The sequence below is a fragment of the Moschus berezovskii genome, chromosome 9 (genome assembly GCF_049115385.1).
Source record: "Moschus berezovskii isolate FMDL1 chromosome 9, NW_MosBer_1.0, whole genome shotgun sequence".
NCBI classification, from domain to species: Eukaryota; Metazoa; Chordata; class Mammalia; order Artiodactyla; family Moschidae; genus Moschus; species Moschus berezovskii.
The window spans coordinates 79,979,940-80,004,897 of record NC_142468.1 but is presented as its reverse complement, the minus strand read 5'-3'; the positions used below and the strand labels follow the sequence as shown (position 1 = coordinate 80,004,897).

Sequence of the window (24,958 nt, the reverse complement as noted above, 5' to 3'; positions counted from 1 at the left end):
TTGAAATTAAAAGTTATTGAATAGGACAACTGTCTGTGAAAATCATACACTCAAATGCAGAGTAGAAATTAGACTTTAAAAGAATTTGGAGAATATCTTATGAATGTAATAATTTGGAATCCTTTGTATTAAAGAAAATTTGTCAGAGAAGGTATAGAATGGTACTAAAAATACATTAAAGAGATCAAATGACTTTTCATAAATATTTTAGACTTTTTTTATACTTTAGAATGGTAAGAAGCAAAGGTTTTAAAATTATTTATTCTGCTTTTTAAATTTTGCTTTTATACTAATAACACATGTCTGGTGGAACAGCAAAAGGAAAGGGAAGAAGAAAATAAAAATGAATAGATACTTTGTTATTTATCATTGTTATAAGCGGCAGTGGCACCAAGAGCCCTCTATTTTTCCAAATGTTGCCCCACTGCAAAGGGGCAGCTGTAGAAGAAAGAGCCCTGATACCTGGGGCAGGTTCTGTTGCTGCCCTCTCCTTGTCTGCTTACTGCCTGCTCCTCAGAGACTGCTCTGATGCGCAGACCTGGCAAGAACCACCAACCAAACCTTCAGGCCAAAGCCTTTAGGCAGTCCAGAGATGCGCCCTGTGCATCTGAGATTCATCACATTCTGGGGGGTGGCGGAACACTGACACTGCATTTAGAACAGTGAGTGGGATTCACCTTCCCGAAGCTCAGCCCTTGGTTTACAGCTCTCCTTCTCAGAAGCCTTGAGTGTGCTCCAGCCCACCCTCGCTGACCAAGTCACTTGAGGACTCCTCAGTCCTAGGGACTTGAAATTGAAGAAGGCTGTGGTGCCCCAGATGTGTATATTTCTTTACTTCTTGCTTTTCGCCCGTGTTTTTCCTGGCATTGAAGTGCCTCTTACCTTGGGCCTTCTTTACTTCCCCAGACCACTGTCACCTGTGCCGCCTCCCCCGTCAGAGGCTGCTTTCAACCCTGACCAGTTGTGCTCTCCCATCTGCGTCACGGGAGCACCACCACACGTGTATACACCAGCCCTGTGCTGTAGGTTCCTGTTGCACAGTTCCTGCCCTTGTTCAACCATCAGCTTTTTGAGAGCAGTACCCTCTTTTATGTGTGCCAGTGATGGCACTTTATGGCCATTCAGAAACATTTAATCTCATGAATCTTCTCTTGGTTGGAGTATGCTGTAATTCTTTAAGTGTCCTAAACTAGTCTTTCGCTTTCAAATGTCAAGGAGTTTCCTCCCCGTCTGGCAGTTGTCAGTTCATGAACAAATCTGTTTCTGCCCTGTCCACAGGCTTGGTGATTTTATAGGCGTTCATTGTATTCCTTCTTAGCCTTCTCTGGTTTAGGCAAAGGTTAGAGCATTCAGGGAGAACTGTGGTATATGTTCCTTGAAACAATGGTTGTGATGGTGCACTCTCTCTCTCTCTCTTCTCCATGCAGAGAGATGTTCTTTACTACCATGGAAAGCCACCTTCTACGCTGCAAAGTGCTGGAAATCATATTTCTCCACAGCTGTGAGACGCCCACCCGCCTACCCTTGTCTCTGGCCCAGGCCCTCTATTTTCTGAACAATTCCACATCACTGCTCAAGTGTCAGGTATGTTTTTCCCTACTTCAGTTGCAGGCCTAGACCACCTTTTCCTTAATCCTTGAGGTTTTTGTAAGTTACTTAAAAACTGTATAAACTTCTTACTGAGGAAAGAATTTATTACCAACTGATTTTACTATCTCTGCAGTCAGATAAAACCCAGTGGCAGAAATGGGATGAGCTGGTCGAGCACCTGCAGTTTCTGTTATCCAGTTACCAGCATGTTTTAAGAGGTAAGGAGCATTTGGGCACAAACCAGGTGGTGTGGGAGTCTGGCAGTGGACATTATTATGAATTAAAGTCACATAAGGGGCTCTGTTAACTTCAGTGAATCATTGTTCCTTAGTGTACCTGCAAGAAACGAGAAGGGACATAGCTGGACTCACTGCTCTGAAACAGAAGAATTCATGTAGTATTTTTGTTACGGCAGATACTACAGTGGTCCTCATAGTCCTTAGGATTGTGTAGGTAAATGAAAGTTACCCTGCCATGAGCAAGATTCAGTAATGACTGAGCCCTGGCAGCTTTCCCTGGCCCACCATTGCTCACTGACTTGAATGTTGTAAACATCTATCAATATGATACAAATACACAGCATATCAGTGGCAAGGTAAACATGTACATCTTGCAAATGATGTAAGACTGAATGTCGCTTTGCCCCAGTCACAGGCAAAGCCAGTGAGGATCTGGGAGAGTTAGACTAATTAGTTAACTAGCACCCAGGGGCAAATATCGACAAGGATAATGGTGGAATAGGTGCTTCAAATAGGAGTGATTTGATCAGCCAAGGATTAATGAGGCCCTTAGGAAAACTAGTGTGATGATAAATTACATAAGGAAAGATAATAAGTTTACAAGGGAGAAAACTGACAGTTCTCTTGATGTGATACCCTGAGAACACCTCATCACTTAGGTAATGTTCTTGGCAAAAATTCATGACCTGAATCTAATCAGAAGGAAGCATCAGACAAACCCAGATTGAAGGGCCTTTTACAAACTAACTGGCCTGTACTTTCAAAAGTCCCAATGTCTTAAAAACAAACGAAGACTGAAGAACTACTCCAGATTAAAATCAAACTAAAACATGTGAATATTATATGCAAAACATGATCCTGGAGGGGATCCTGAAAAAGAAGCTTCTTTATGGTCCAGCTCTCACATCCATACATGACTACTGGAAAAACCATAGCTTTGACTATACAGACCTTTTTTGCAAAGTGATGTCTCTGCTTTTTAATATGCTGTCTAGGTTTCTCATAGCTTTTATTACAAGGAGCATGCTTCCTTTGATTTCATGGCTGCAGTCACCAACCACAGTGATTTTGGAGCCCATGAAAATAAAATCTGCCACTGTTTCTGCTTTTTCACCATCTATTTGCCATGAAATGATGGGACTGGATGCTATGATTTTAGTTTTTTGAGTGTTGAGTTTTAAGCCAGCTTTTTCATTCTCTTTAAACCCTCATCAAGAAGCTCTTTAGTTCCTCTTCACTTTCTGCCTTTATATTGATATCATCTGCATATCTGAGGTTGTTATTTCTGCCAGAAGTCTTGATTCCAGCTTTTGTTTCATCCAGCATGGCATTTCTCATGATGTACTCTGCATAGAAGTTAAATAAGCAGGGTGAGAATATATAGCCTTGACGTACTCCTTTCCCAATTTGGAACCAGTCTGTTGTTCCATGTCCATTTCTAACTGTTGCTTCTTGAGCTGCATACAGGTTTCTCAGGAGGCAGGTACGGTGGTCTAGTATTTCCATCTCTGTAAGAACTTTCCACAGTTTGTTGTGATTCACACAGTCAAAGGCTTTAGCATAGTCAGTGAATCAGAAGTAGATGTTTTTCTGTAATCCCCTTGCTTTTTCTATGATTCAACAGATGTTGGCAATTTGATCTCTGGTTCCTCTGCCTTTTCCAAATCCAGCTTGTACATCTGGAAGTTCTCAGTTTACATACTGTTGAAGCCTAGCTTGAAGGACTTTGAGCATTACCTTGCTAGCATGTGAAATGAGCTCAACTGTAAGATAGTTTGAACATTCTTCGACATTGCCTTTCTTTGGGATTGGGTAGGATGAAAACTGACCTTTTCCAGTCCTGTGACCACTGCTGAGTTTTCCAAATTTGCTGACATATTGTGTGCAGCACTTTTAACAGCATCATCTTTTAGGATTTGAGATAGCCCAGCTGGAATTCCATCACCTCTACTAGCTTTGTTCATAGTAATGCTTCCTGAGGCCCACTTGAATTCACACTGCAGGGTGTCTGGCTCTAAGTGAGTGACCACACCATCATGGTTATCTGGGTCGTTAATACCTTTTTTATACAGCTCTTCTGTGTATTCTTGCCACCTCTTCTTAATCTCTTCTGCTTCTTTTAGGTCCTAGCTATTTCTGCCCTTTATTCTGTCCTTAATATATATATATATTGCATATATATATGTGTATATACATATACACCTATATACACACATACATGATCTACCTGCCATGATCATATTGAGGTTGATTTTAGCTTGGTAATGCTCTTGGGAAGATAAGATGGTCCTTACACCCTCTTTTGCCTGGAATTGAGGAAGGTATTACAGAAATATTAAAAAAAATTAAAAGCACCGGATTTAATATAGAAGTTCTGGGTTTGAATCCCAGTTCCATCACCTAATCACCTACTCTGCGTTGGGCAGCTAACTTTATATCTCTAGACCTCAGTTTCTTCCTTCTATAGAATGGGGATGATAATACATAACTTGCCAAGACTAATTGCTAATAGGCATGAAATAAAGCCACCCCACTCCAGTATTCTTTTGCCTGGAAAATCCCATGGATGGAGGAGCCTGGTGGGCTGCAGTCCATGGGGTCGTGAAGAGTCAGACACGACTGGGCGACTTCACTTTCACTTTTCACTTTCATGCATTGGGGGAGGAAATGGCAACCCACTCCAGTGTTCTTGCCTGGAGAATCCCAGGGACAGGGGAGCCTGGTGGGCTGCCTTCTATGGGGTCGCACAGAGGTGGACACAACTGAAGTGACTTAGCAGCAGCGGCAGCAGTGTGAAATAAAGCAGAAAGTGCTCAGTCAGTGTTAGCTGACTCTCAGGCTGCCTGTTGCTAGGCTAGGAGCACGCTACAAGGGTCTTCTCTGTTTCAGACGCTTGTAACTAAAACATAACAGAGCTGTGTCAAGGCCATGACATGTGGTTGTGTGGTTTGTGCATTTTTTAACATGCTCAAGGAAAGGTACATGTCCTTCTAAGAACAAATCCCCAAAGGCAAATTCCATGTGTCCTCAGCCTCACTGAAGTTTATGTAATTATTTATTTTGGAGATCTAGCAGAAAGTTTAATATTAAAGCAGCTTGGTTTTGTTTAAAGTTCACCTTTAATACTTGTTGTTCATTTCTATTTTGTTTCCCAGGGAATATACCTGGGTTGTGGGCAATAGTGATTTAAGGTGGACATGGGATCTTCTTTTATTACAGAATATTCTCTTCTGCCTTGTATAAGGGAGAGGAAGCTCTCAGACCAGTATATACTGACCAAGAATAAATGGGGTGTTCCAATCCTGTTTTATCTTTAACATCCTTTTCAGCTTCTTTGGAAAAGAGTTAAGAAGGAGAAGAAATATTTAGAACCAGCAGTTTGAAAATAGTGTCCTGCAAAGAACACAACTGAATGGTTCCCTGAAATAGTCAGTACCTTTATCAGGAGGCATTTTACTGTGAAGGCTCCTTAGTCATCTCTGCCCAGTTCGAGTGGGTGGAGGGCGTCATTGAGTGCATTTTGAGGTCAGCCAGAGTTGTCCAGTGGGCTCCCCAGGAGGCGCAGCAGATAAAGACGCCCCTGCAATTCATGAGGCACAGGTTCGATCCCGGAGTAGAGAAGATCCCCTGGAGGAGGGCATAGCAACCCACTGCAGTACTCTTGCCTGGAGAATCCCATGGACAGAGGAGCCTGGCAGGCTACAGTCCACAGGGTCACGAAGAGTCAGACACCACTGAGCGACTGAGCACACACACAGAGTTGTCCAACTCCAAGGGTGGAGGAGGAAAGAAAGAGGTTGGGGAGTCCAAGTTTGCCCTTTGTTTATGGGAACTTCTAAGGAGGAAGAGAGAAGGGGGCATAGATAAATTCACATACACTGGCTTATCTAACCCAGTAAGCCTGTGAGATGAGTACCAACCCCCTTTCACATATAGGCAAACAACAGCTGAGAGGAAAGTACATGCAGAGCCAGGATTCAAACTTAGGTCTGTTGCCAAAGTCTGTGTACGGTGGAAACACACTGGAGGAAATTAATCTTCTGTGAAATCCCAGATGAGATTAAAAGACGAGGTTCTAAGGAATTTCTGATGCCCGCTTTCTAAACTCTCTATACATGGTTAAATTACTTTCATACTGACCCTTGACCTTGGGGAGCAATGTATCTTGAACCCCCACATTTTGTAAATGTTCCCATAGAGGGCACAGCAGCCCCTGAGCGGTGGATGCTGGGCTGTCACCTGAGCTGAGGGAAGTGAGCCCCCACACCCCAGTTTCATACCTGTGAAACTCAAGTCCGAGCCTCAGCAGAATTACGAGCTGCCATATGTTGTGAGTTCTCCTGACGCATGTGAGTAATTAGGATATACTTTAAAGCTATGAATCTAGGGATTTAAACTTATGGTATTTAAATGAACAAAATGCTTTTCCTGAACTTCACTTTGGGCCACTGAGGGTGACGCGGAAGTCAGACACCTGTTCATTCCAAGGAGAGTCTCACACACAGCCGTCCTGCAAGGAGCCTCATCCACAGAGGGGAGAAAAGCAGACTCAGGCACGATCAGTTAAGTTCATACATTCATCCAGACAACAAATATTTACCCAATGCCTCCTCTGTGCCTGGCTTCTTGGGAAAACTTCAGTGTCTAAGACCAATGTGGCCCCTGCCCTCCTGGAACTTAACTGTCTAGTGAAGTGATTGGCCCTAAACAAGCCATCACGCTAGTAACATAACTGCAATGAAAATAAATGCTGTGAAGGGAAACAGTAGGACTTAAATTGTTTATGGGGGAACTCGGGAAGGCCTCTCTGAAGGAGTAATACTCAGACTAAGATGTGAAGTACTGGTATTAGCCAGACAAATAGGGAGGGCAAAGTTTCCCAGAAAGAAGCAACAGCATGTCCAGGGACCTTGAGGCCAGAAGCTATTTAATGAGTCCAAGGAACATAGAGCAAACTAGTAGGACTAGGATTCAGTGAGCAAGGGGAGAGCAGCAGGGAACAAGACCATGGTCCTAGACAGGGGCGGGGGTGAAGGGCCCTCCAGTCAGGGAGCTCATTCACCTTGATTCCAGAGTGAAGGGAACCCAACAAGACGGTTTGACGAAAGGCCTGATGTGTGGCAGACAGCTTGGCTGAGGACGCGAGAGGTCCGGGGAGGGTAATGGTGACGAGGGTGTGGGTGATGCAGTGCGGTCCCCATTGACGGAGCAGAAGCACTCTGAAGGGTGTGACAGGGCAGGGGTGTCGAGGCTGGAGATGACACCCATGCTTCTGCCAGTGCTGACACGGAGGTACATGGAAGAGCTGCAGAGACGGTAAAGGGCTCCATGTGACCATTAGTTTGGAGGCCCTAGTGACGATGGCCTTGACACATGATGATCACTAGCCCCAGTACTGACCCAGGAACTAGTAACAGCACTCCCAGCCCAAGTGTCTTGAGCCAGGCCTTGTGCCACATAGCCCTTGCATAAACTGCCTCACACAACAACCCTAAGAACCTCTGTGGTAAGAGCTCTCGTCCCTACTGAAGCATAAAATCCAGGGCCCCGCCAGCTGGGCCAGGATGGTTCAAGTCCACTGGCCAGGACCTGCTCCCCATGGGCAGTGGGTAGGTGGGCACTGCTGACCTTTGCTTCTCTGAATTTCCTGTATTAATGACTTGGAAGTTCCTCTTCCTTCCAAGTCTCCCCTATCCCTCTCTTTGCTGTCAATTCTTTTATTTTGAAGTCATTTTCTTGTTTTTCAGAGTAAAAATCATATTCTACTAAAAGGATTTGTCCCGTGACTATTCTTCCCCAGTAGCAGACTGAAGTGTTGCACATTTCACTGCTTAAAACACTCCACATACCTCCTTTTGCTTTCAGAAGACAAACTCCACATTGGTCTGTGACCAGGCTGCCTACCAGTCTCTTCTAGTTCTGTTTTCCTTCTTACTACCCAGATCTACCTCTACTTTTCCAAACAAGCTTTTCCTGTATCATGGCATTTGCACTTCTTCCTGCTACATGGACTACTTTTCCCCTAGACTGCTTTTCCCCTAGACTTTTGCCTACTTACCTCCTTCTTATCCTTTGGGACTCAACTAAGAGGCCCTCTCCAACTGGAATGCACCGCTTCCCTTGTATCTTCAATGTTCCTGTTTATCACAGCACCCAGTTTATTTATTTGGTTGCACTCACCAAAACCACAACTGTTTTTGTTGACTGGTTCACTGTCAGGCTTCCTGTGGCTAGAATGTCTATCCATGAGGGCTGGGCCCAGGTCTCTGATCCCACTGTCTCCCCGGAGCCTAGCCCTGTCCCAGAGGCAGGGTAGGCACTCACTGTAAACGTTGATTACATGTTGAAAAGCCCCTGTGATGACATCTCAGGGCAGCTGTGCTTCCTGTTTCCAGGACTTTTTGGATATTCTACAATCTATTTATTACACTTTTTTTTTTCAGTTGATTCTGTTTTCTCAAATTTCTAGACCCTGTAGTTCAGGCCTTCTAGTAACCCTGTTAATGAAGGTGCCATTACCCCCTTTTATAAATGAGATAGAGAAAATGATGCTGTCGTGGTCCCTGGGGCACCTGGGACTCACAAGGCCTGCAGGGCCCTTCCACTTCATTTGCCTGACCTGTGATCCTGTGCTACTGTGCGCCTCAATTCCGCATACTTCCAGAACCCTGCTGGGACTGAGTCATGGTTTTGTAATGGATACCTTTAGAAGTTTTTACTTTTCCCTAGCATTTTATCTTTGGACCTACAGAAAAGTTTAAAGAGTAGTATGACGTACACTCATATAACCTTTACCTTGATTCAGAAGCTGTTAACGTTTTGCCATATTTGGCTTATCTATTTGTCTATCCACATACTTTTTTTTGCTGAACCAGTTAAGAGTAAGTTGCACTATCATAATCCTTCATGATTAACTACTTCAGCTTAAGAATATTCTCCTACATACCATTATTCATTATCCCACTGATTTTATCCTTGATAGAATGTTATCTAATATGTGCCAGTAATATCCTTGACTGGTGTTTGGTTTTTGCTTTGGGTCAGGATTCAGTCAAACATCACACATTGTACTTGGTTATGCTCTTTGGCCTCCTGTCATCTAACACAGCTGACAGCCTTTACTTGTCTCTCATAATGGGACATTTTTGAAGAGTCCAGGTCAGTTATTTCATAGAACACCGCACAATTGGGGTTGTCTAGTTATTCTCTCATGACCAACAAGAACACAGAAGAGATGAGGGTGTCCACCCCTTCCCAGTGCATTACATCAAGAGGCAGTAACATCAGTTTGGTCTCATTGATGTTAAGTTGGACCATTTGGTCAAGGACTGTCTATGAGATTTCTCCATTGTTCTCTTCCCAGAGGGTAGAACTTTGAGACTCAATATCCTGTTCAGCCTCTCATTTGGTGAACTACTGAATTGATTTAGTAGATTGAAAAATGGTCCCTTTCTAGTTATGTATTCCTTCTACATTTCTTAACTGGCCTTCTGGTAAAAATAACCTTTCCCTTTTCCCTGCACTCATTCTTATTTACTATGGATTTGGGACATTTTAAAATTCAGTGTGTTATAGTCCCATTTTTTTTGCCATTATTATTGTTCAGAATGTGGCCAACAGGAACTCTCTTACATGTCCCCATTAGTTTATAAGCATTCCCTTCAGTTCAGTCGCTCAGTCGTGTCTCTTTGCAACCCCATGAACCACAGCACGCCAGGCCTCCCTGTCCATCACCAACTCCCGGAGTTCACCCAAACTCATGTCCATCAAGTCGGTGATGCCATCCAGCCATCTCATTCTCTGTCGTCCCCTTCTCCTCCCGCCCCCAATCCTTCCCAGCATCAGTGTCTTTTCCAGTGAGTCAACTCGTTGCATGAGGTGGCCTTACTTTCTTATAAAAAAAGTTACAGGTTCACCTTGTGACTTCCTTGCCATGATCCTAAAATCAGCCTTTTTGCCAAGAGTTCTAGTATCTTTTAGCGTTGAGTGGGAAATAGTATTTAGAAACCAGGATCTAGGTGCTAAGTATGCTGATTGCTACTGGGATGGCCATCAGTTATTATTGCTTCTAGGCCCTTTCTGACAAGAGCTAGTAAATTATGTAATTTTTTAAAAATACAAGTTCATACTGATACCTGTTTCCACTTCCACAGAGTTCTTCCTTCCTCAACTCAATCATTTCTCCCATAGTGAGAACCCTTGCTTTATTCTCAACAACACGAATATATTTATTCATTTGGTCTATCCTGCAATACATACAAAATGGACTCTTTTAAATAGAATTACAATAAACCAAAATCATGACAAGCTTACCACATAAAATTTAATATTTCTTTGCAATTCTTTTCAAAGAAGTTTTCCAATTATATCCATTTGAAATAGTTTCATTATTTAATATAGGTTCGTTGTCTAAATCAACAAAGGAAAAAGAACTAAAACCAAGGCTTTAATACTGAAACCTGAGGTCCAGAGAGAACCAGAACAAAGGACCTTTCAGAAATGGGCCTTTGACTTGTAGCCTATTCAGTCATCAACAAATCTTTGCCTAGACCCTACCTACCAAAATTCCATCTTCCCCAGTCATAGAGGAATAGAAAGTCGTTCAGAACAGTGCTGCTGACTTTTTCCTTCTGGCAGAGCACTTGCGGAGCTCAGTGATTGATCGGAAAGACTTAATCATCAAAAGAATCAAGCCCAAGCCCCAGCAGGGAGACGATATCTCCGTGGTGGACGTGGAGAAGCAGATCGAGGCCTTCCGCAGCCGCCTGGTCCACATGCTGGGGGAGCCGCTCGTCCCGCAGCTTCAGGACAAGGTGCACCTCCTCAAGCTCCTGCTCTTCTTTGCCGCAGACCTGAACCCTGACTCGGAGGCCTCTCCGTAGGCCCGGGGCAGCCCAAGGTCATCCGAGGCACTGAACACCGAGAATACCTCCTGACCTCCACCTCCAACTGCTTGGAAGTCCCAGAAGTATAGAAAGTAGTTTAAAATCTAACAGGACCAAACCTACCTTATTTATCTGTAGGCTATGATAACTTTCTAACTCTTTAGTAAATATCTTTTTTTTTTTAACAACCCTGTTCTAGCCTCTTCTCAGATATGACTTAAATACATATGGTGTATATATTTTTTAATAAATTATTTATGTATACTTTTTTTGAAACAGGTAATACTGTATGCACTATATGTTTAATGTTTCCATTCAAGATGTAAAAAAAGAATCCATGTGCTGAACAAATTCTAGACGTTCAATGTTACGTCATTCAGGTACTAAGAACCTGTTTCAAAAGAGAAAGATGTTTGTCTCCCTAATGGAAAACAAACATCCAATATTGGACCTGTGATACTGCCTATGAATTTGTGGACAGTCTGTTAACACCTAATGTAATGAAGGGGGATAGAAACAAAAGTATTGAGTGTGCTGCAAAAAATCTCATGTTAAAAGGATACAATAAAGAGGCAATGGTGTTTCAAAATATCAAGTTTATCATGCTTAGGTTTCATGACGAGTAGGCAGAATGGAATAACGTAATGAAAAACAACTTCCATCTACATTTGAGAAAGTAGTAAGGATTTTTATTGTCAAAACAAGAGATACAAGCATAACAGAAGACACAAATAAATTAATTCTGATCATTTGAGACTCCAGGGTGTCTCTGGGGGAAGGTCAGCTTGGCTCTGTGTGTAGACACGATACCGTCCAAAGCAAAAGACAGCAGGAGTGGGAGACAGTGTTCAGGACAGTGGCTGTACATGTACACGGTGAAGAGAATGAAAACGTGGCTTTCCCAGCTCCCTTCCTCAGTGAGGCACATGTTTACAAAGGTATCAGGCTCATTTGAGGGGAAAATGATTGCATACAGAAACTTTTTAATTCTTCCACCTCCCAGGAAATTTTCAAGCCCTAGCCTGAACAAGAAAATCAAAATAGAGTGACACTAGTCTCCTATGAACCTCAAGACTATATTCGAACTGCAGTTGCCACCTCTTTTTTAAAAAGTTTAACATTCATTTATCTATAGCAAGCCAGTAGACTGAACTTTCTCCTTAGGAAGTTTTCAACCAAATGGAAGTTAAATTAATGTCACTTTAAAGTGCAACAAAGGATGTGTTAAGACTAGTGTTTGTTCTGTGGTGACACACAGAAGAGAAGCACCCCTCCCACAGCACAGGCCCCAGAGAAACCACAGCAAGGGCTGGCTGCGGGACACGGGCCCACAAGGTCCCCCAGGACGCGAGGAGACTCCGGTGCCAGCACAGAAAGGGGTCCCTGCCGGGGCTGGCTCCTAGCTGTACCCAGATCTCAAGCAGGTCTTGGGTTCCCTGACTGGCCAGACCAGAGCACCCAGCACCAGCAGAGCCGTGAGGGCCAAAGTCGCCTGCACTAGTCCGCGGACATCCCTACGCGGTGGTCTGTCCATGCCACCTGGACAGTGGTGAAGGAATCCTGAAGCCTTGGTTTTGGAACAATGCAGACAGTCACCTAGTAAGCAGTGGTCCAAGTTCTGGGGAGGTTCCCATACACCACTGCTCAAGTTTAGTCTAACGTTAAAGCAATACAAAATGGCTTTTCCACACAAGGACAAGCTTTGCACTAATGTTTCGCAAAAACCAATTATGTCTCCATCTAGCCTCAGTTTGATTTTCACAAAAAGAAAACTTTTCCTATGTCACAGCCAAGGTAAAGGGAGCTGGGCTCAATACCCTCGATGCAGAGTCCCCAGGACAGAAAGCTCTAGAAGCCAGTGGGTGTGAGAACATTCAAGTCCCGGGGTTTGAGACTGTGGGCCCGTGGCAGCTGTTTCGTCCCTTCCATCACTGGGATATCCATCTTGGGTGGCTTGCACGTTGCTGGCTCCTCCGCCCTTCGGGCGGCTTGTGCGCGCATCACTTCCATTGGAGAAGGCTTCTGGGCTCCTCTGTAGGCTTGGATGGCAAAGCCTCCTGCAGAAGTAAACCACAGCGCAGACGATTTCAAGATCTGTCAGCAGTTAGCAGCAAACATGGTCAAATGCCTGCCACGCCGCTTTCTTTAGTGAAAAGGGTGCCTTACCTGACTCAGACTTCTGGAGGGATCTTGGTCCAAAGAGGCTCCATTTATCGGCCGAGCTTCTGTCTTTATCCCCGCTTCCAGAATCCATGGTGCTAAGACTGGGGCCAGGTAAGGCTGTGGCAGAACCAGAAGTGAACCAACCTCTGCAAGAGAAAGGATGAAACGCCAGGTCACATCCTTTTGCTCCAGCTCTAGAAGTGTTCCCTGCTGGGGCCAGGGACCGCCAGCTCCCGCCCCTGACTGGGAAGCCTTGGGCTGAGCTCCCGGCATGGAGGGGACACCAGCCCATCTGAGCCCCCGGCTGCTGGGGCCCGGCGGGGGGGTCACCTGCTCTTCTGCTTAGGCGAGGCCTGGGGGCTGCTGCTCGGGGTGGACTGCGTGGACGCCGGCTGCCGCTCCTCTCTTGCTGTCTCTCCACTCTGGAGCTTTAGTTTCTGCTCACATGGGTTAAGAGAGACTTGGTAAAAGTCAGAGCAAATACAAAACAGCTAAGTTAGGGAGTAACAACATGGTTCACAATAACTTCAGGGATAGGAAACGTTAACAGGTGCAATCATCTAGGTTACAGGACAGATATTCTTCAGGCTCTGCAATGCGAGGTAAAAGTCCGTATTTTAAAAACATGTTTTCATCAAATACATCTCAAACATCTCTGTACTAACTTCACACCAGAGCTTCTGACTTCCGCACATTTACAGCCAGTAAGTGGAGGAGCCAGAAGCCCTGCAGCGGGCCCTCCTCAGCCCGCCTCCCTGCCTCTCCTACACCACCTCAGCACGCCACTCTCTCCAGCTCAGCGTTCCTCTGTGCAACCTCTCCCTCCCGTACGCAGTCACCCTGGTGCTCTGGGTGCAGTAAACAGACGCCTAACAACAGACCAGCAGTTTCCTGGGGGAGACAAGCCTGCTTGAATCACTGCCCCTAGGGCAAGGCTTCCACACGTCTCCATGCCCCGTGGCTAGTATGCCAACACTCTCAGCCCAGGCTTTGCATAAGTGCCCATGTGTGAATCCTCTCCACCCTCTCAGCACAGGAAGCTATGTGAGCTGGCATCTCAGCCATCCTCATGTTCTACTCCTATGGCCAAGATGCAAAAGATGTGCCAGATTCAGTTCCATGACTACATGGAGTGAACTGTGCAACTGAATTCAGAATGACACCCTGGAAAGTTCTCAGTGTCAAAGGCTGACAGTGCTCCGCTTCAGAAGCATCTGTCTTGTCTGAGAGCTTCAGCTGGACACCAAGCCAACCCTGACTCCCCCACAGCATAGTTTTAAGTGTAGTGTGCAAAAATCATCCGGGACCCTCATTACAAAATGCAACCATTGTCTACAGTGTCTTGTCTCTGCCACAGGCCACTAACTCTACATTATTCCTCCTTCTATGTATTGTATATCATGCCTCCGAATAAGCCCCTTCAGGAGCCAGATTCTCAGAAGATTTTGGAATATGAGAAAGAATCCATAGGGAATAGGGTATCCAGAGATTTGAGTTCAGATACTATGGATGTTTAAATACATAACCCTAGACCCCTGTTTCTTCATTTACAAAACACGGATAATAGTGTCTATGTCAGAGGATTAATAAGATGAAGTGAATATGAGTGCTTGATAAATCTTAAAAGCAGCATTAATTATAAAGTGATAGTCCCTGAAAGAAAATCATTTAAAACTATTTTATTTATACAATTATTTGGTCCTTATTAACCTTACTGAAGGGGCTTCCCAGGTGGCTCAGTGATAAAGAATCTGCCCACCAATGCAGGAGATGTGGGTTCAATCCCTGGCTCAGGAAAATACTCTGGAGAAGAAAATGACAACCCACTCCAGTATTCTTGCCTGGGAAATCCCATGGACAGAGGAGCCTCGTGGGCTACAGTCCATGGGGTTGCAAAGAGTTGGACGTGACTTAGTAACTAAACAAAAGCCTTACTGAAAATTCTTTATTCGTTCCAATTTTAAAAATGAAAAAGCAAAAACACCCCAATTCTACACTATTTTAATTTTTTAATAATTAAATTAGAACCTGACACTCCTTCCCAGCCAGCGTTACCTCTGTTGAGGTTGCCCAACTCTCCTTTCTCACCCTCGGTCGCTCGCTAGCACACAATGACCCACGCTGGCTCTGTTGTTCATCACATGCTCACACGGATCAGCCCAGAATCTCGTCTGACCCTCCAACCCAAGCTTTACAGATAAGCAGAAACGATGAGGTTGAGAGCCTGGGACCTTTCAGCTAAAGTGCAACCACTTTCGGGGGGGACTAAACCTGCTCTGAATTCCTCATTCGCATCTCTTGCCACCACTCTCCTAAACCCCCAACTAGCTGAGCTGGTAACTTCTGAACCACAGCCACGCTCAAGCTATAAATGATGGGGGTTCGGTGTGTTTTCAGTTCCTAAAAACAAGCTTACGTGGAGTGCTTCTGCCACTCGAAGGTACTTGGTCTCCTCAGTGGTGAGGCCCTTGTGGGGGGTGTAGCCAGCATCTCGCAGCCCTGCCTGTTGCTCAAAACGCTGAATGCTCTCCTGGGTCTGTTCTGGGGACAGAGGAGATGATAGTCATGGCCACCCCACCTCCCATCGCAACCTGGGGGAGATCAACAGCCAGCCACGGTTCTCCCCAGGAGCAAGCGCTCACACTGGCCGTCTGAAATGGGATCCCCCAGACAGGCATCGTAGTAGCAATTCTGAATCTCCCACAAAGCCCCTCTGAGCAGAAGGAAGCCTCCCTGACACAAGCTGAAGAGCAGGTTACTCCTAAAGAGAGCCAGACAACCTGCAGGGAAACACTCCTTACCGTCCTCTCATTTGTACCCCAGGACATTTCCTGTGTATTAATATTTAGAAATGCAACACGGAGAAGGCAGCTGACGTTCAGAAACAGTGCAAGCTCTCCAATACAAAGCTTTCTCAGAGAGACTCACCACCCTCTCTAAGACCTTTGCCCAAAGAGAAAGCAGGCCACATTTAGGCCAGATGGCACCAGGGTCGCAGTTAGATCCAAACCAGAGAGAAAGTGACTTGAACAAACCAAGGTCTACTGACGCGGTGTTTCCCACGCCCGTGTGCGCGAGCGCCCGCCACAGTGCCGGCACAGCGTCTGAGGGCCAGTGTCAGTGACACCCTGCACGACAGTGGGATTCTTGCTTCATCTGCACACTCTGTATAATGCACCCTCACGGGTGAGAGTGTGGCAGCTGTGTCCAGACGCCACAGGCCCTTCATGACTTAGTTCCTCCCCTTCGAAGGGGCTAGTTTATTTCCATCAGAAATAGAAGCAAGGGAAAACATACACACACACTAAAGTATGAAGATGTTTTCCAGTCTTGCCAGGTAGACACCTGAAAATTTTAAAAGCAGGAAGGGACTTCTTAATGAATACTATACACTAATTTAAGTGCAGCTTTAAAAAAAAAAATTTAAGATTATAGCAACATCAAAAGTTCAAGGCAGTATTAACTGAAAAAATAAACTGGTTTATTATACCTGCAATTGCATAAAAATATGCCTACAGGTGGACATAACTAAGCCACATAAGCATCTGAGTGATAATGATGTGCACTGGGGCTCTGTGCTGTCTCTGCTGTTGGCAACCTGCATGTTAATAAAGCAACCCCACTGCACGGAAAGAACAAGGGCTGCGCTCAGCGCTGCCAGGACAGTCTCAAGGCTGCAGAATACAAGGCAGAGCTGCCAAGTCAAACGGTGCATTTCTGTGTGAATAAGAAAGTCCAGGTAAGAGTCTGAACTTTTGGTTCCTGGGTAAATTCTTCAAGAATTGCCCAAGACTAACTGACACCCTCCCTGAGCACATAAACAAGGGCTTCTGACTTCCAGAGTGCCCTGCCCCTGGCAGAGGCTGCTGCGAACAAGCAGAACTCTGCATCTAGTAACTGTTAACTTCCCACAGCAACTAGAAGGACCTTCCAGAACCACCAAGTTTAGATAACTTGTTAGGATTTTTTTTAATTCAGGCTATCTTGTTTCTAGTCTTATCAGGACTATAAATCACATATTTTTAAGACTAAAGACTGGTGCCTCAAGGTCCAGGAAAAGGATCAACGGCTGAGCCATTTAATTCAAAAAAAGTAAGTGCGGGGCAGGCGGGCGATGCCTCAGTCAGGGGGTCTCCTCCTCTAGCAGAGCCTGAGGCGGCAGCAGCAGCAGCAGCCCCTGGCCACTGAGCACGGTGCTATCCAATCCTGCCACCTGCTGCAGGCCAGATCCCCCACCTCAGGGAGAGAACAGCCGCCACAGTTAAGACAACTTGCCCCAGGCCACGCTGATGGGCAGGGGAGAACAAGGCTGTAGCAGGAGCAGCAGGAGTGCCCCCGAATGAACCGCAGTGCTGAGCGCTGGGTCCACCTCCCGCCTAAATGGGGCTTCAGCCCTGGTGCCGCCTCAGCAGCCTGGCTGGCCTTGGCAGGGCTCACGGGACAGGCTGAGGCAGGTGGCTGTGCAGAGCCCCTGGCAGCTGGCTGTAGGAACTCAACTCTCCCCTGCCCCACTTGACTCTTATTCCGAGAGCGCAGAGGCTTACTTGTGATCAAAGAGCTCATGATGACATGGGTCGCTTTGGCCTTCACCACAGGGGCCTTCTCTGCATTGTCAGTGGCCGGCGGCAGGGCCGGGGCGCGCGGGGAGATGCTGGGCTCTCCCTCCTCCACCTGCTCAAGAGGGGGAGGGGGCGCGTGAGCCGGACACGGGAGTCACAGCCTCAGCCCCTCCTTTGGGAGCAATCAGATATATGAGGAAATATGTGAAGGGGGCTGTCATTCCCATCTGGTTAGAGATATATGATGCGCAGTGACAACACATATGGCATGATACAAAGAGCCTGAATTTATGTATTTATAGAAGTGGGAGAGCCAGAATCTGAAGCTCTAGGCTTTACTGTCGTCCCAGACTGTGTCCAATTCACTTCACCACCATGGCCCTGAGGGTGCAGAGGAGACGCCTATTACTAAGCGTTGACTGTGTTCCAAGCACCATGCCTGCTTTGGCTTCATTAATCATTGCATCTACTAAGCAGTTCTGGAACTCTGCCGAGCGCCAGCATCCACTGGAGGGCTTGTTAAACAGACTGCTGGACCCCACCCAGAGGGGATTCAGGAGGTCTGGGTCATGGCTCAAGACCGTTATTTCCAACAAACCCCCAAGTGATGCTGATGCTGCAGGTCCCGAGACCACACTTTCTGGACCATGGCTCTAAAGGTCCAATAATGGTCTTTTAAAACAAACCAGGAAGTCTCCATAGCTCCTCATCTTTAACATGAGAGAGCTGGAGCGTGCTCCCTTCCTTCATCTCAACACTTGACACGGTGCTCAGGGCTGACTGGAAGCAGAAGTGGGTTTCCTCTTTGTTCTCTGCTTCTCCAAAGGAATTGAGAAGAAAGATGGTCAAAAAGGAGGGGAGGAAGAAGTATTGAAATGTTGCATCCCTGTTACAAAACAGGATTTAAACTTCTCAGCTACGATCCAACTAACTCGAGTAAAACCTAAACCTCTGCTTCCTCACATGGAGGACAGCTGAGGGTGGGGATGCAGATGCCTAGGGCGTAGAGAGTTAGGACCAGTGGAAGCATGCATGCAGAGTCAGGCTGGGCTCCCCATGGAGAGTGGCTGTTCCAAACATCAGCTGTCCCAGCTGGGGCACAGCCGAAAACTGGACGCACATTCTTTGCCTCGTGAAGCAAGCAGGAGCCTTCACAGATGAAGAGGGTGGTGGGCCGCCTTCCAAGCCCTAAGCTCCATCAGGAGCCGCCCTTATTTTCTGCTCCAGTCCCGTGAGTCTGCTGCTTTGGCATCGCAGGCAGGCTGCCAGGGCCCTTTTCCACCTCAACAACTGACTGGGTCAGATTTTGGTAGATGACTAACGTGGGGAATGTGCCCTGGAGATGCAGGGACTCCTTCATGGCGACAGCAAGAGGCGCGCATCCTGAGAGCCTGACGGGGCGGGCGTGGGTGAGCGGGGCACCCCCATTAGAAAGGAGGGCTCAGACACGGCTCTACTGAGAGGTGGGCTGGAAGCCACAGTCACAGCATCGGCTCCACACCAAAGACAGGACGGGCCTCCTGCTGTCTCTTCTTTAATCCCCACAGCAACTCCGTGACAGAAGTATTTTCATCTGTCACACGAGACGCTGGCTCAGGGGTGAGGCCAGGCTCATGGCGGGGACACAGGCTGTTAGGGGCTCACTCCCAGGGCTGCATCCACGGGGGCTTTACTTGCCCTCAGGACCTGAGCTGTCACACAACTCCACAGTGCAGCGCGACTGCGGGTGAAAAGGAATCACCTGAACTGGGCAGGCCAGGCTAATTCAGGCAGTGGGACCACCTTTCTGGGAAGTCAGAGGCGAGAGAGAGTCAGGAAGCAGGGGGTCCAGTAACACGCCTGCAGCCAGCATGTAAGAACCATGAGCCCAGCTGCACAAAGGGCTGTGAGCGCAGATGGGCACGGAGGAGGGCTGACGGGAAGGCCGCTCCCCGGGGGCGGCATGGGCCGGGCACCCGAGACAAAGGACAGCACGAGAAACCAGTGCGTCTGCCACATCCTTCACTAGGTGCTGCAGATGGGTACAGATCAGACATGGCCCTGCCCCAGAGCACTAGTAGAGGGTGACAGTGACACAGCAGGGATGGTGACAGGGTCCAAAGTGCACTGGAGACCTGAAAAGCAGGGGAGGACACAGGAAGAGCACCGAAGAGGCTGAGCTCAGACTTAAAGAAAGGTGCCGTCTGTCAGGCAGACGGAACAGAACGACAGGATGGGGACTGGGACTGTCCCAGGCAATCGGAGCACTGACAAGAAAGACTTAGGGGCATCAAATACCCTACTAAGTACAAGAAATCTTAGGTAAGTGGCAAGGTTGGGTCATGGCATGTGGGGGGCGTGGTGTTCAGAGGACCAGGATCATGGAAAGCCAGACTAAGGAGCCTGGATTTAACACTGTGGAAATGGCAGGGACGGGTGGCGGGAGAAGACACAGCCGCTCTAGTTTTGAATGGTAAAGGAAAAGGGGCCCAGCAACCCCACAGAGAACATTAACAAGCACAGAGATGAGTGGCCGCCCCGTGTGCCGGGGGCCACCGGCAGCTTCAGGAGCAGAGGAAGGAGAAGGAAGGGGTTGGGCCTGCCGGGGGCACTCAGCAGGGTCAGATACCTTGGCGAGGTGCTGATACTTGCGCTCTGGAATCACTGGCTTCCAGGGGATGCTGCCCATGTCCGATGGAGGAGGAGTCATGGGTGTAGGGTCCTCAAGGGCATCATCATAGCTGAATGCCCGGCGGTACATCCCGATGGGCAGGGACATCTTGCCTAGAGGCCCACTAGGCTCAAGAGCTAAGAACAGAGACACCAGTCAGGATGGGTTCAGCAGCTGAACATACTGGTAGCTTTAAATTAATTCATCTGTAGGCAGGAAGGCTCTGAAACACTTCTTCTGGGACAAAGCAATAGCAGCTGGTTCTGGAAGAGCTAACCCAGGCAAGGTAAAGAAACAGGACAAAGTCCTTCCTCTCGGCCTGCCGCTTTGGATTCTCCACTTCACCAACACAGCGGCCCTAATCCATCTTTATGGATTAGAAAACCAGACAGTTCAATTTACCTGAGCCAGGTCACATAACTTCAAAGTGTAGTAAGGAATCAAAAGCCAAACCCACATGATTTTAAAGCTTGTATTCTTTAGGCCACAGAAGCCGCCCCCGTGGCAATCCCAAACATCTCAACTCAGGCGAAACTGAGGATATGAAGTCTTAGGAATCCCCAGGCAGTCCAGTGGTTAGGACTCAGCGTTTTCACTGCTGAGGCCCCGGGTTCAATCCAGGGTCAGGGAACTAATATTCCACAAGCCTCATGGCCCGCTCCCCCCTCCCCAAAAAACATGAAGTCTTGTTCCCATATTATAGATGAGTAAATGAAGGCTCAGAGGTGGCAAATCCTGTCTTTCCTATATCTCCTCAGAAAACAAGAGCAATATGACATGCTGGACACTCTGGGTATCCAGCAGCATCCAAAACAGTTTCAAATGTTCTCTATGACTCAAAAGAGCAGAGGCAATTTCCATCCAGAAACTAGTGACAACCGTTCTCACAAAGCAGTGCCAGCTGATCCTGCTATTCCTGTCCAATGGAACGCCCCACCCTGACACAGGCTCCTACTTTAAGGGTGCACTCAGCTCTGCCAGACCAGGGAGCCAAGTTCACTTTGCGGATCCTTTCAAACCAGGACTAATGCCTGATCCTGCTGCCTTCAGGTTGACAGTTTCCTTTTTGCACAACCACTCTCTCAAGACATCAACCTGTGTGGCAGTGAAGTCCCAACCAGCAAAGACATTCTATGTAAACAGAGGGGGACAAGCAGTTACCCTTTTTACTATGATTTCTAACAACTACCAACAAATCCATACAAAGAGGATTAGTAGTTGCCCGGAGCTGGGTGGAGGGAGGAGCCACAGCGGGGATAAGGCTTAACTACTGCAGGGACAAGGCTTCCTTTTGGGGGACAGGAAGATATTCTGGAATTAAGACAGTGGTGACAGTTGCACAACTTTGTCACTACACTAAAAATCTCTACTGACCCGTTCACTTTAAAATGGCTGAATTGTATGGTATGTGGATTATCTCAATCAAAACAAACACATAAGCAAATAACAATTACCAAGTACTCTTCTTTGTCAAGCACACATCCCTCATCTTTTCTAATCCTCATTAAGCAGATATTCTCCCCCTTTCCCAGCTTGGGAAACTGAGGCATGGATCTTAAACAACAGCCCAGCAAGTGTGAGGTGGAATCAGCCAGCACTCACACCCCCATGCAACCCTCCACGCTCCCCGCCCTGCATGCAGCCTGGGGCACAGATGCCCACAGGGAGTTTACAGGCATCACAACCACAATGAAACACGAACTGGAGCACAAGTTGGTGGCAGTCTGAGACTCAAGATGGATCCATATCAAAAGACAAGACAGGAGACTCCTATCCCTCCACTTAATTTGGGAGCAATTTCACAAACATCTTAAAGACATCCCAACAGCCTTCCTAAAAACACTAAAATCAGGTAGTATTTATGAGGAAATATATTCCCTAGTGGCTCAGCTGGAAAAGAATCCGCCTGCAAAGCGGGAGACCTGGGTTGGATTCCTGAGTTGGGAAGATCCCCTGGAGAAGGGATAGGGTACCCACTCCAGTATTCTGGCCTGGAGAATTCCATGGACTGTCGCAAAGAGTCAGACACGACTGAGCAACTTTCACACATATTCCCATGAATAGAAAACTAAAATTTTTCTGGGCAGTAAGTAACTATTCAATATTAACTTTTGATTCACACTTTTCATTTATGTTTGATCTTCACAGTAACCCTGAGAGACAGGCACTATCATCTATACTGAGAATCAAAAATTGATTCAGAGACTTCCCGGGTGGTCCAGTGCAGGGGACACAGGTTCGATCCCTAGCCAGGAACTAAGATCCCACACGTTCCCGTGCTGCAACTACCAAGGCAGGCCTGCAGGTGCCGCAACTGGAGAAAGCAGCCGCGCACCACAAGGACGACCAGTGCAGCCAGGATGGTAATAAACAAATGTTTAAATTTCTTTTAAAAATTAAGTGATTCAGACTGTAAAAATCACTAACCCCTCCCACTAAAACAGTCCAAGGAAGGATCAATGACTTCACTAACCCAGAAATTACCACCCTGTAAAGAACCCAGGACTCACTAAATGTTGCAGTGAATATTGTCATAACTAAGTTCAAGTTGCCTTGAAATCAGGCTGGTGTCTTTGCTTTGACTTTCATTCGTCCCAATCTCCTACCTCCTCCTCACAAACAAAAGGGGTGAGTTTATTCATTTTGGTACAAAAACTATTCTGAATTTTGATTTGATACATAGGAAAGTGACAAATTTGTCGAAACCCTTAAGAGCAATAAGGGTGCTCTTTCAAGTTAGATTTTGGGTTCACACCCTGGGTGGGTTAATAAGATAATAAGGTAAGATTTAATGTGATAATAAAATAATACTAACCATTTAATAGGATTATAATAATAAGATAATAGATTGGCATCCTTTAAATAGTAAGTCTAAATGGCAGAGAGTAACTATTAACATCTGGTTCAGAAAAAGTGGTTTCTGTCTAGTTTAAAACCCTAAAGGTAAAACATAACTATACCAAAAAGAACTAAGTTTACCAGGCACTTCTGGTTGTCTCGAAGCCATTGAAAGACTGGGATCCAGGTGCTTTTCCTACACAGATTTTGAGCTGAGTCCCCGCCACCTAATAAAAATAACAAAGGGTATTTTCTTACAGCGAACACCAAAGACAAGGTCCAGCGCTGTTCTTTCAACAGGCACACAGTTTTATGGTTTTAACACGTAAAAGAGCCAATGAGTGACAAACAGGCCAAGGGAGGAAAAAAAGGACAAAGTCAAAGGCCTCAGCGTACCCGTCACTGATCCTAACACCCAGGATACGACAGGCACTATGCACAGTGAAAAGGTCCCCTTACCAGAGACGATGTGACGATTATGCCGACAGACAGATATTAATGAGGAACACCGTCCAGCTGCTGCAAATTAGCAAAACTGCTCAGGAAGAGGCCAGCCATTCCAGAGGTTCTGAGAACAACAAACAACCAGTGTTGGCACAGCCCTGCAGAGTCTGTCAAACATCTCCCTGTATTTCATGTTTTTGCCATAAGAATCTAGAAAGAGATACTATACTCATTTCATTTTTCAGTAAATTAGGGCTCAGGGTCAAAATAACCTGACCCACAGCAAGGGGCTAGGGATCAAGTCAATAAATTCATTCCTTGTTGCTAGTACTGACTGATACTCAGACAACGCTTATCTTGTGTTTTAACCCTTGCAGCAATCCACTGTTTACTCCCACTTTAGAAGAAACCAAAAAGGAGAAGTGACTTGTCCAAGGTCACAGATAAGTGGCCCATCTGTAAGACAGATTTCAGCCCCATTTTACCGAGGAGTTCAAAGCTCTGAGCAAGCCGTTATTTGCTTTCAACTTGCTACACTGCCCCCTCGATCCGGATGAAGCTCAGACGGCAAACTCGTAAAGAGCATCGCAGAAGCCAAAGTTCCGTCAACCTCGGAGTCCAGGGAGCGTCCCGACAAGGACACCTCCCCTTTCACTTCCCGGGCCCGGCCCTTCCCCCTCCCGCGCAGAGCTCTGACTTCTTTACCAGACACAGGACAACGCCACTAGGACGTGAAAGGCCTGGGCTGACTCAATCGCCTCTTCCACCCAGCCAGGCTAAGAAAGATTAAGGAGATTAGGGGCAGGGGCCGGCTCAAGATGAAGGCTCCCCGGGGCGAAGCAAGCAGGAGGCTGGGGAGCTGAAGGCAAGGAGGGGTGGGTGGTCCAGGGCTAGGCCGGCTTGCTAGAGGCGAGGCCCGGTGGCGGGGCTGCGGGGGCGTCTTCGCTGAGGAACCCCGCGGTGGGAGGAGCCCCCCGAAGGCGGAGCGAAAGCTGCACGCTGCGGTCCAGCCAAGCTCCGAGCCTGAGTAAGCCAGCCTGAGCGAGGGCACCACGAGGCCCCAGCGCCGGGCCTGGCGGGGTGGGGGTCAGGCCCCTCCCAGGCAGCGGAGACCGAGCCCCCGAAGGGCCGGGCCCGGCTCCGCCAGTTACCTTTCCGTCCGCCGCCGCGGAGCTGCCTGCGGCCCGGGACTAAAGAGGCTCCAAAGACCCCCGTCTCTCGAAAGGTTGTTGCGCAGTCCGAATCCAAGCCATGGTGTGAGCGGGGGTGCCTGTGGCGAGACAGAAGATCCCAGACGCCAACCGGGGAGGGAGAAAGGGATACCAGCGGCCGGCAGCCTCCCTGATAAACTCTCCCGAGCCTGCGTCACTTCACGCGAGACCCGGCAGGATGAGGGCGGGGCTCGGAGCATGCTGGGAGTTGTAGTCCACGATCCGGCAAGCCCCAGGATCATCACGGGAACTTAGGGTCTCGGGGCCAGGGCTCCGTGTGTCGAATCCGCAAGCTCCCAGAAGAAAAGCGCCCCTTGACCAGCATTCTATGCGTAGCACGGTAAAGTGACACTCTAAAACCTTTTTCATTTAGGGAAGT

The 24,958-nt window shown here is 47.2% G+C and overlaps 2 protein-coding genes across 5 annotated transcripts in view; one reads left to right on the top strand and one right to left on the bottom strand.

The window, feature by feature from the left end:
* The window catches only part of SIMC1 (SUMO interacting motifs containing 1), an 85,045-nt gene extending 73,304 nt beyond the window's left edge, over window positions 1-11,741 (top strand). For both annotated transcript variants that reach the window (XM_055435435.2, XM_055435437.2), the window contains exons 9-11: window positions 1,428-1,584; window positions 1,724-1,808; window positions 10,467-11,741. In XM_055435435.2, the coding sequence (XP_055291410.2) occupies window positions 1,428-1,584; window positions 1,724-1,808; window positions 10,467-10,711 (487 nt within the window). In that variant the 3' untranslated portion in view covers window positions 10,712-11,741. The remainder of the gene's footprint in view (window positions 1-1,427; window positions 1,585-1,723; window positions 1,809-10,466) is intronic.
* Window positions 11,378-24,735, bottom strand: KIAA1191 (KIAA1191 ortholog). 3 transcript variants are annotated; one of them, XM_055435439.2, is made up of 9 exons: window positions 24,520-24,735; window positions 23,384-23,492; window positions 23,066-23,151; window positions 20,045-20,223; window positions 17,422-17,551; window positions 15,294-15,418; window positions 13,208-13,314; window positions 12,881-13,023; window positions 11,378-12,771 (listed from the first exon to the last, which is right to left on the bottom strand). In XM_055435439.2, the coding sequence occupies exons 3-9, from the start codon at window positions 23,091-23,093 to the stop codon at window positions 12,563-12,565; spliced, it is 921 nt and encodes a 306-aa protein (XP_055291414.1). In that variant the 5' UTR covers window positions 23,094-23,151; window positions 23,384-23,492; window positions 24,520-24,735; the 3' UTR covers window positions 11,378-12,562. The 3 variants fall into 3 exon arrangements, with proteins under 3 accessions (XP_055291414.1, XP_055291415.1, XP_055291417.1); XM_055435440.2 differs by having other exon boundaries at window positions 17,422-17,548; XM_055435442.2 differs by lacking the exon at window positions 23,066-23,151.
* Between the last annotated feature and the right edge of the window lie 223 nt (window positions 24,736-24,958).

What these genes read in the sequence shown, in the direction of transcription:
- KIAA1191 (XM_055435439.2), bottom strand. Translation starts at nt 23,093, where the DNA reads ATGGCTTCGAGACAACCAGAAGTGCCTG. An exon ending in GAGACAACCAGAAGTGCCTG is followed by an intron (nt 20,224 to 23,065) that starts GTAAACTTAGTT and finishes CTCTGTTCTTAG; the next exon opens with CTCTTGAGCCTAGTGGGCCT. An exon ending in AGTATCAGCACCTCGCCAAG is followed by an intron (nt 17,552 to 20,044) that starts GTATCTGACCCT and finishes CCCCCTCTTGAG; the next exon opens with CAGGTGGAGGAGGGAGAGCC.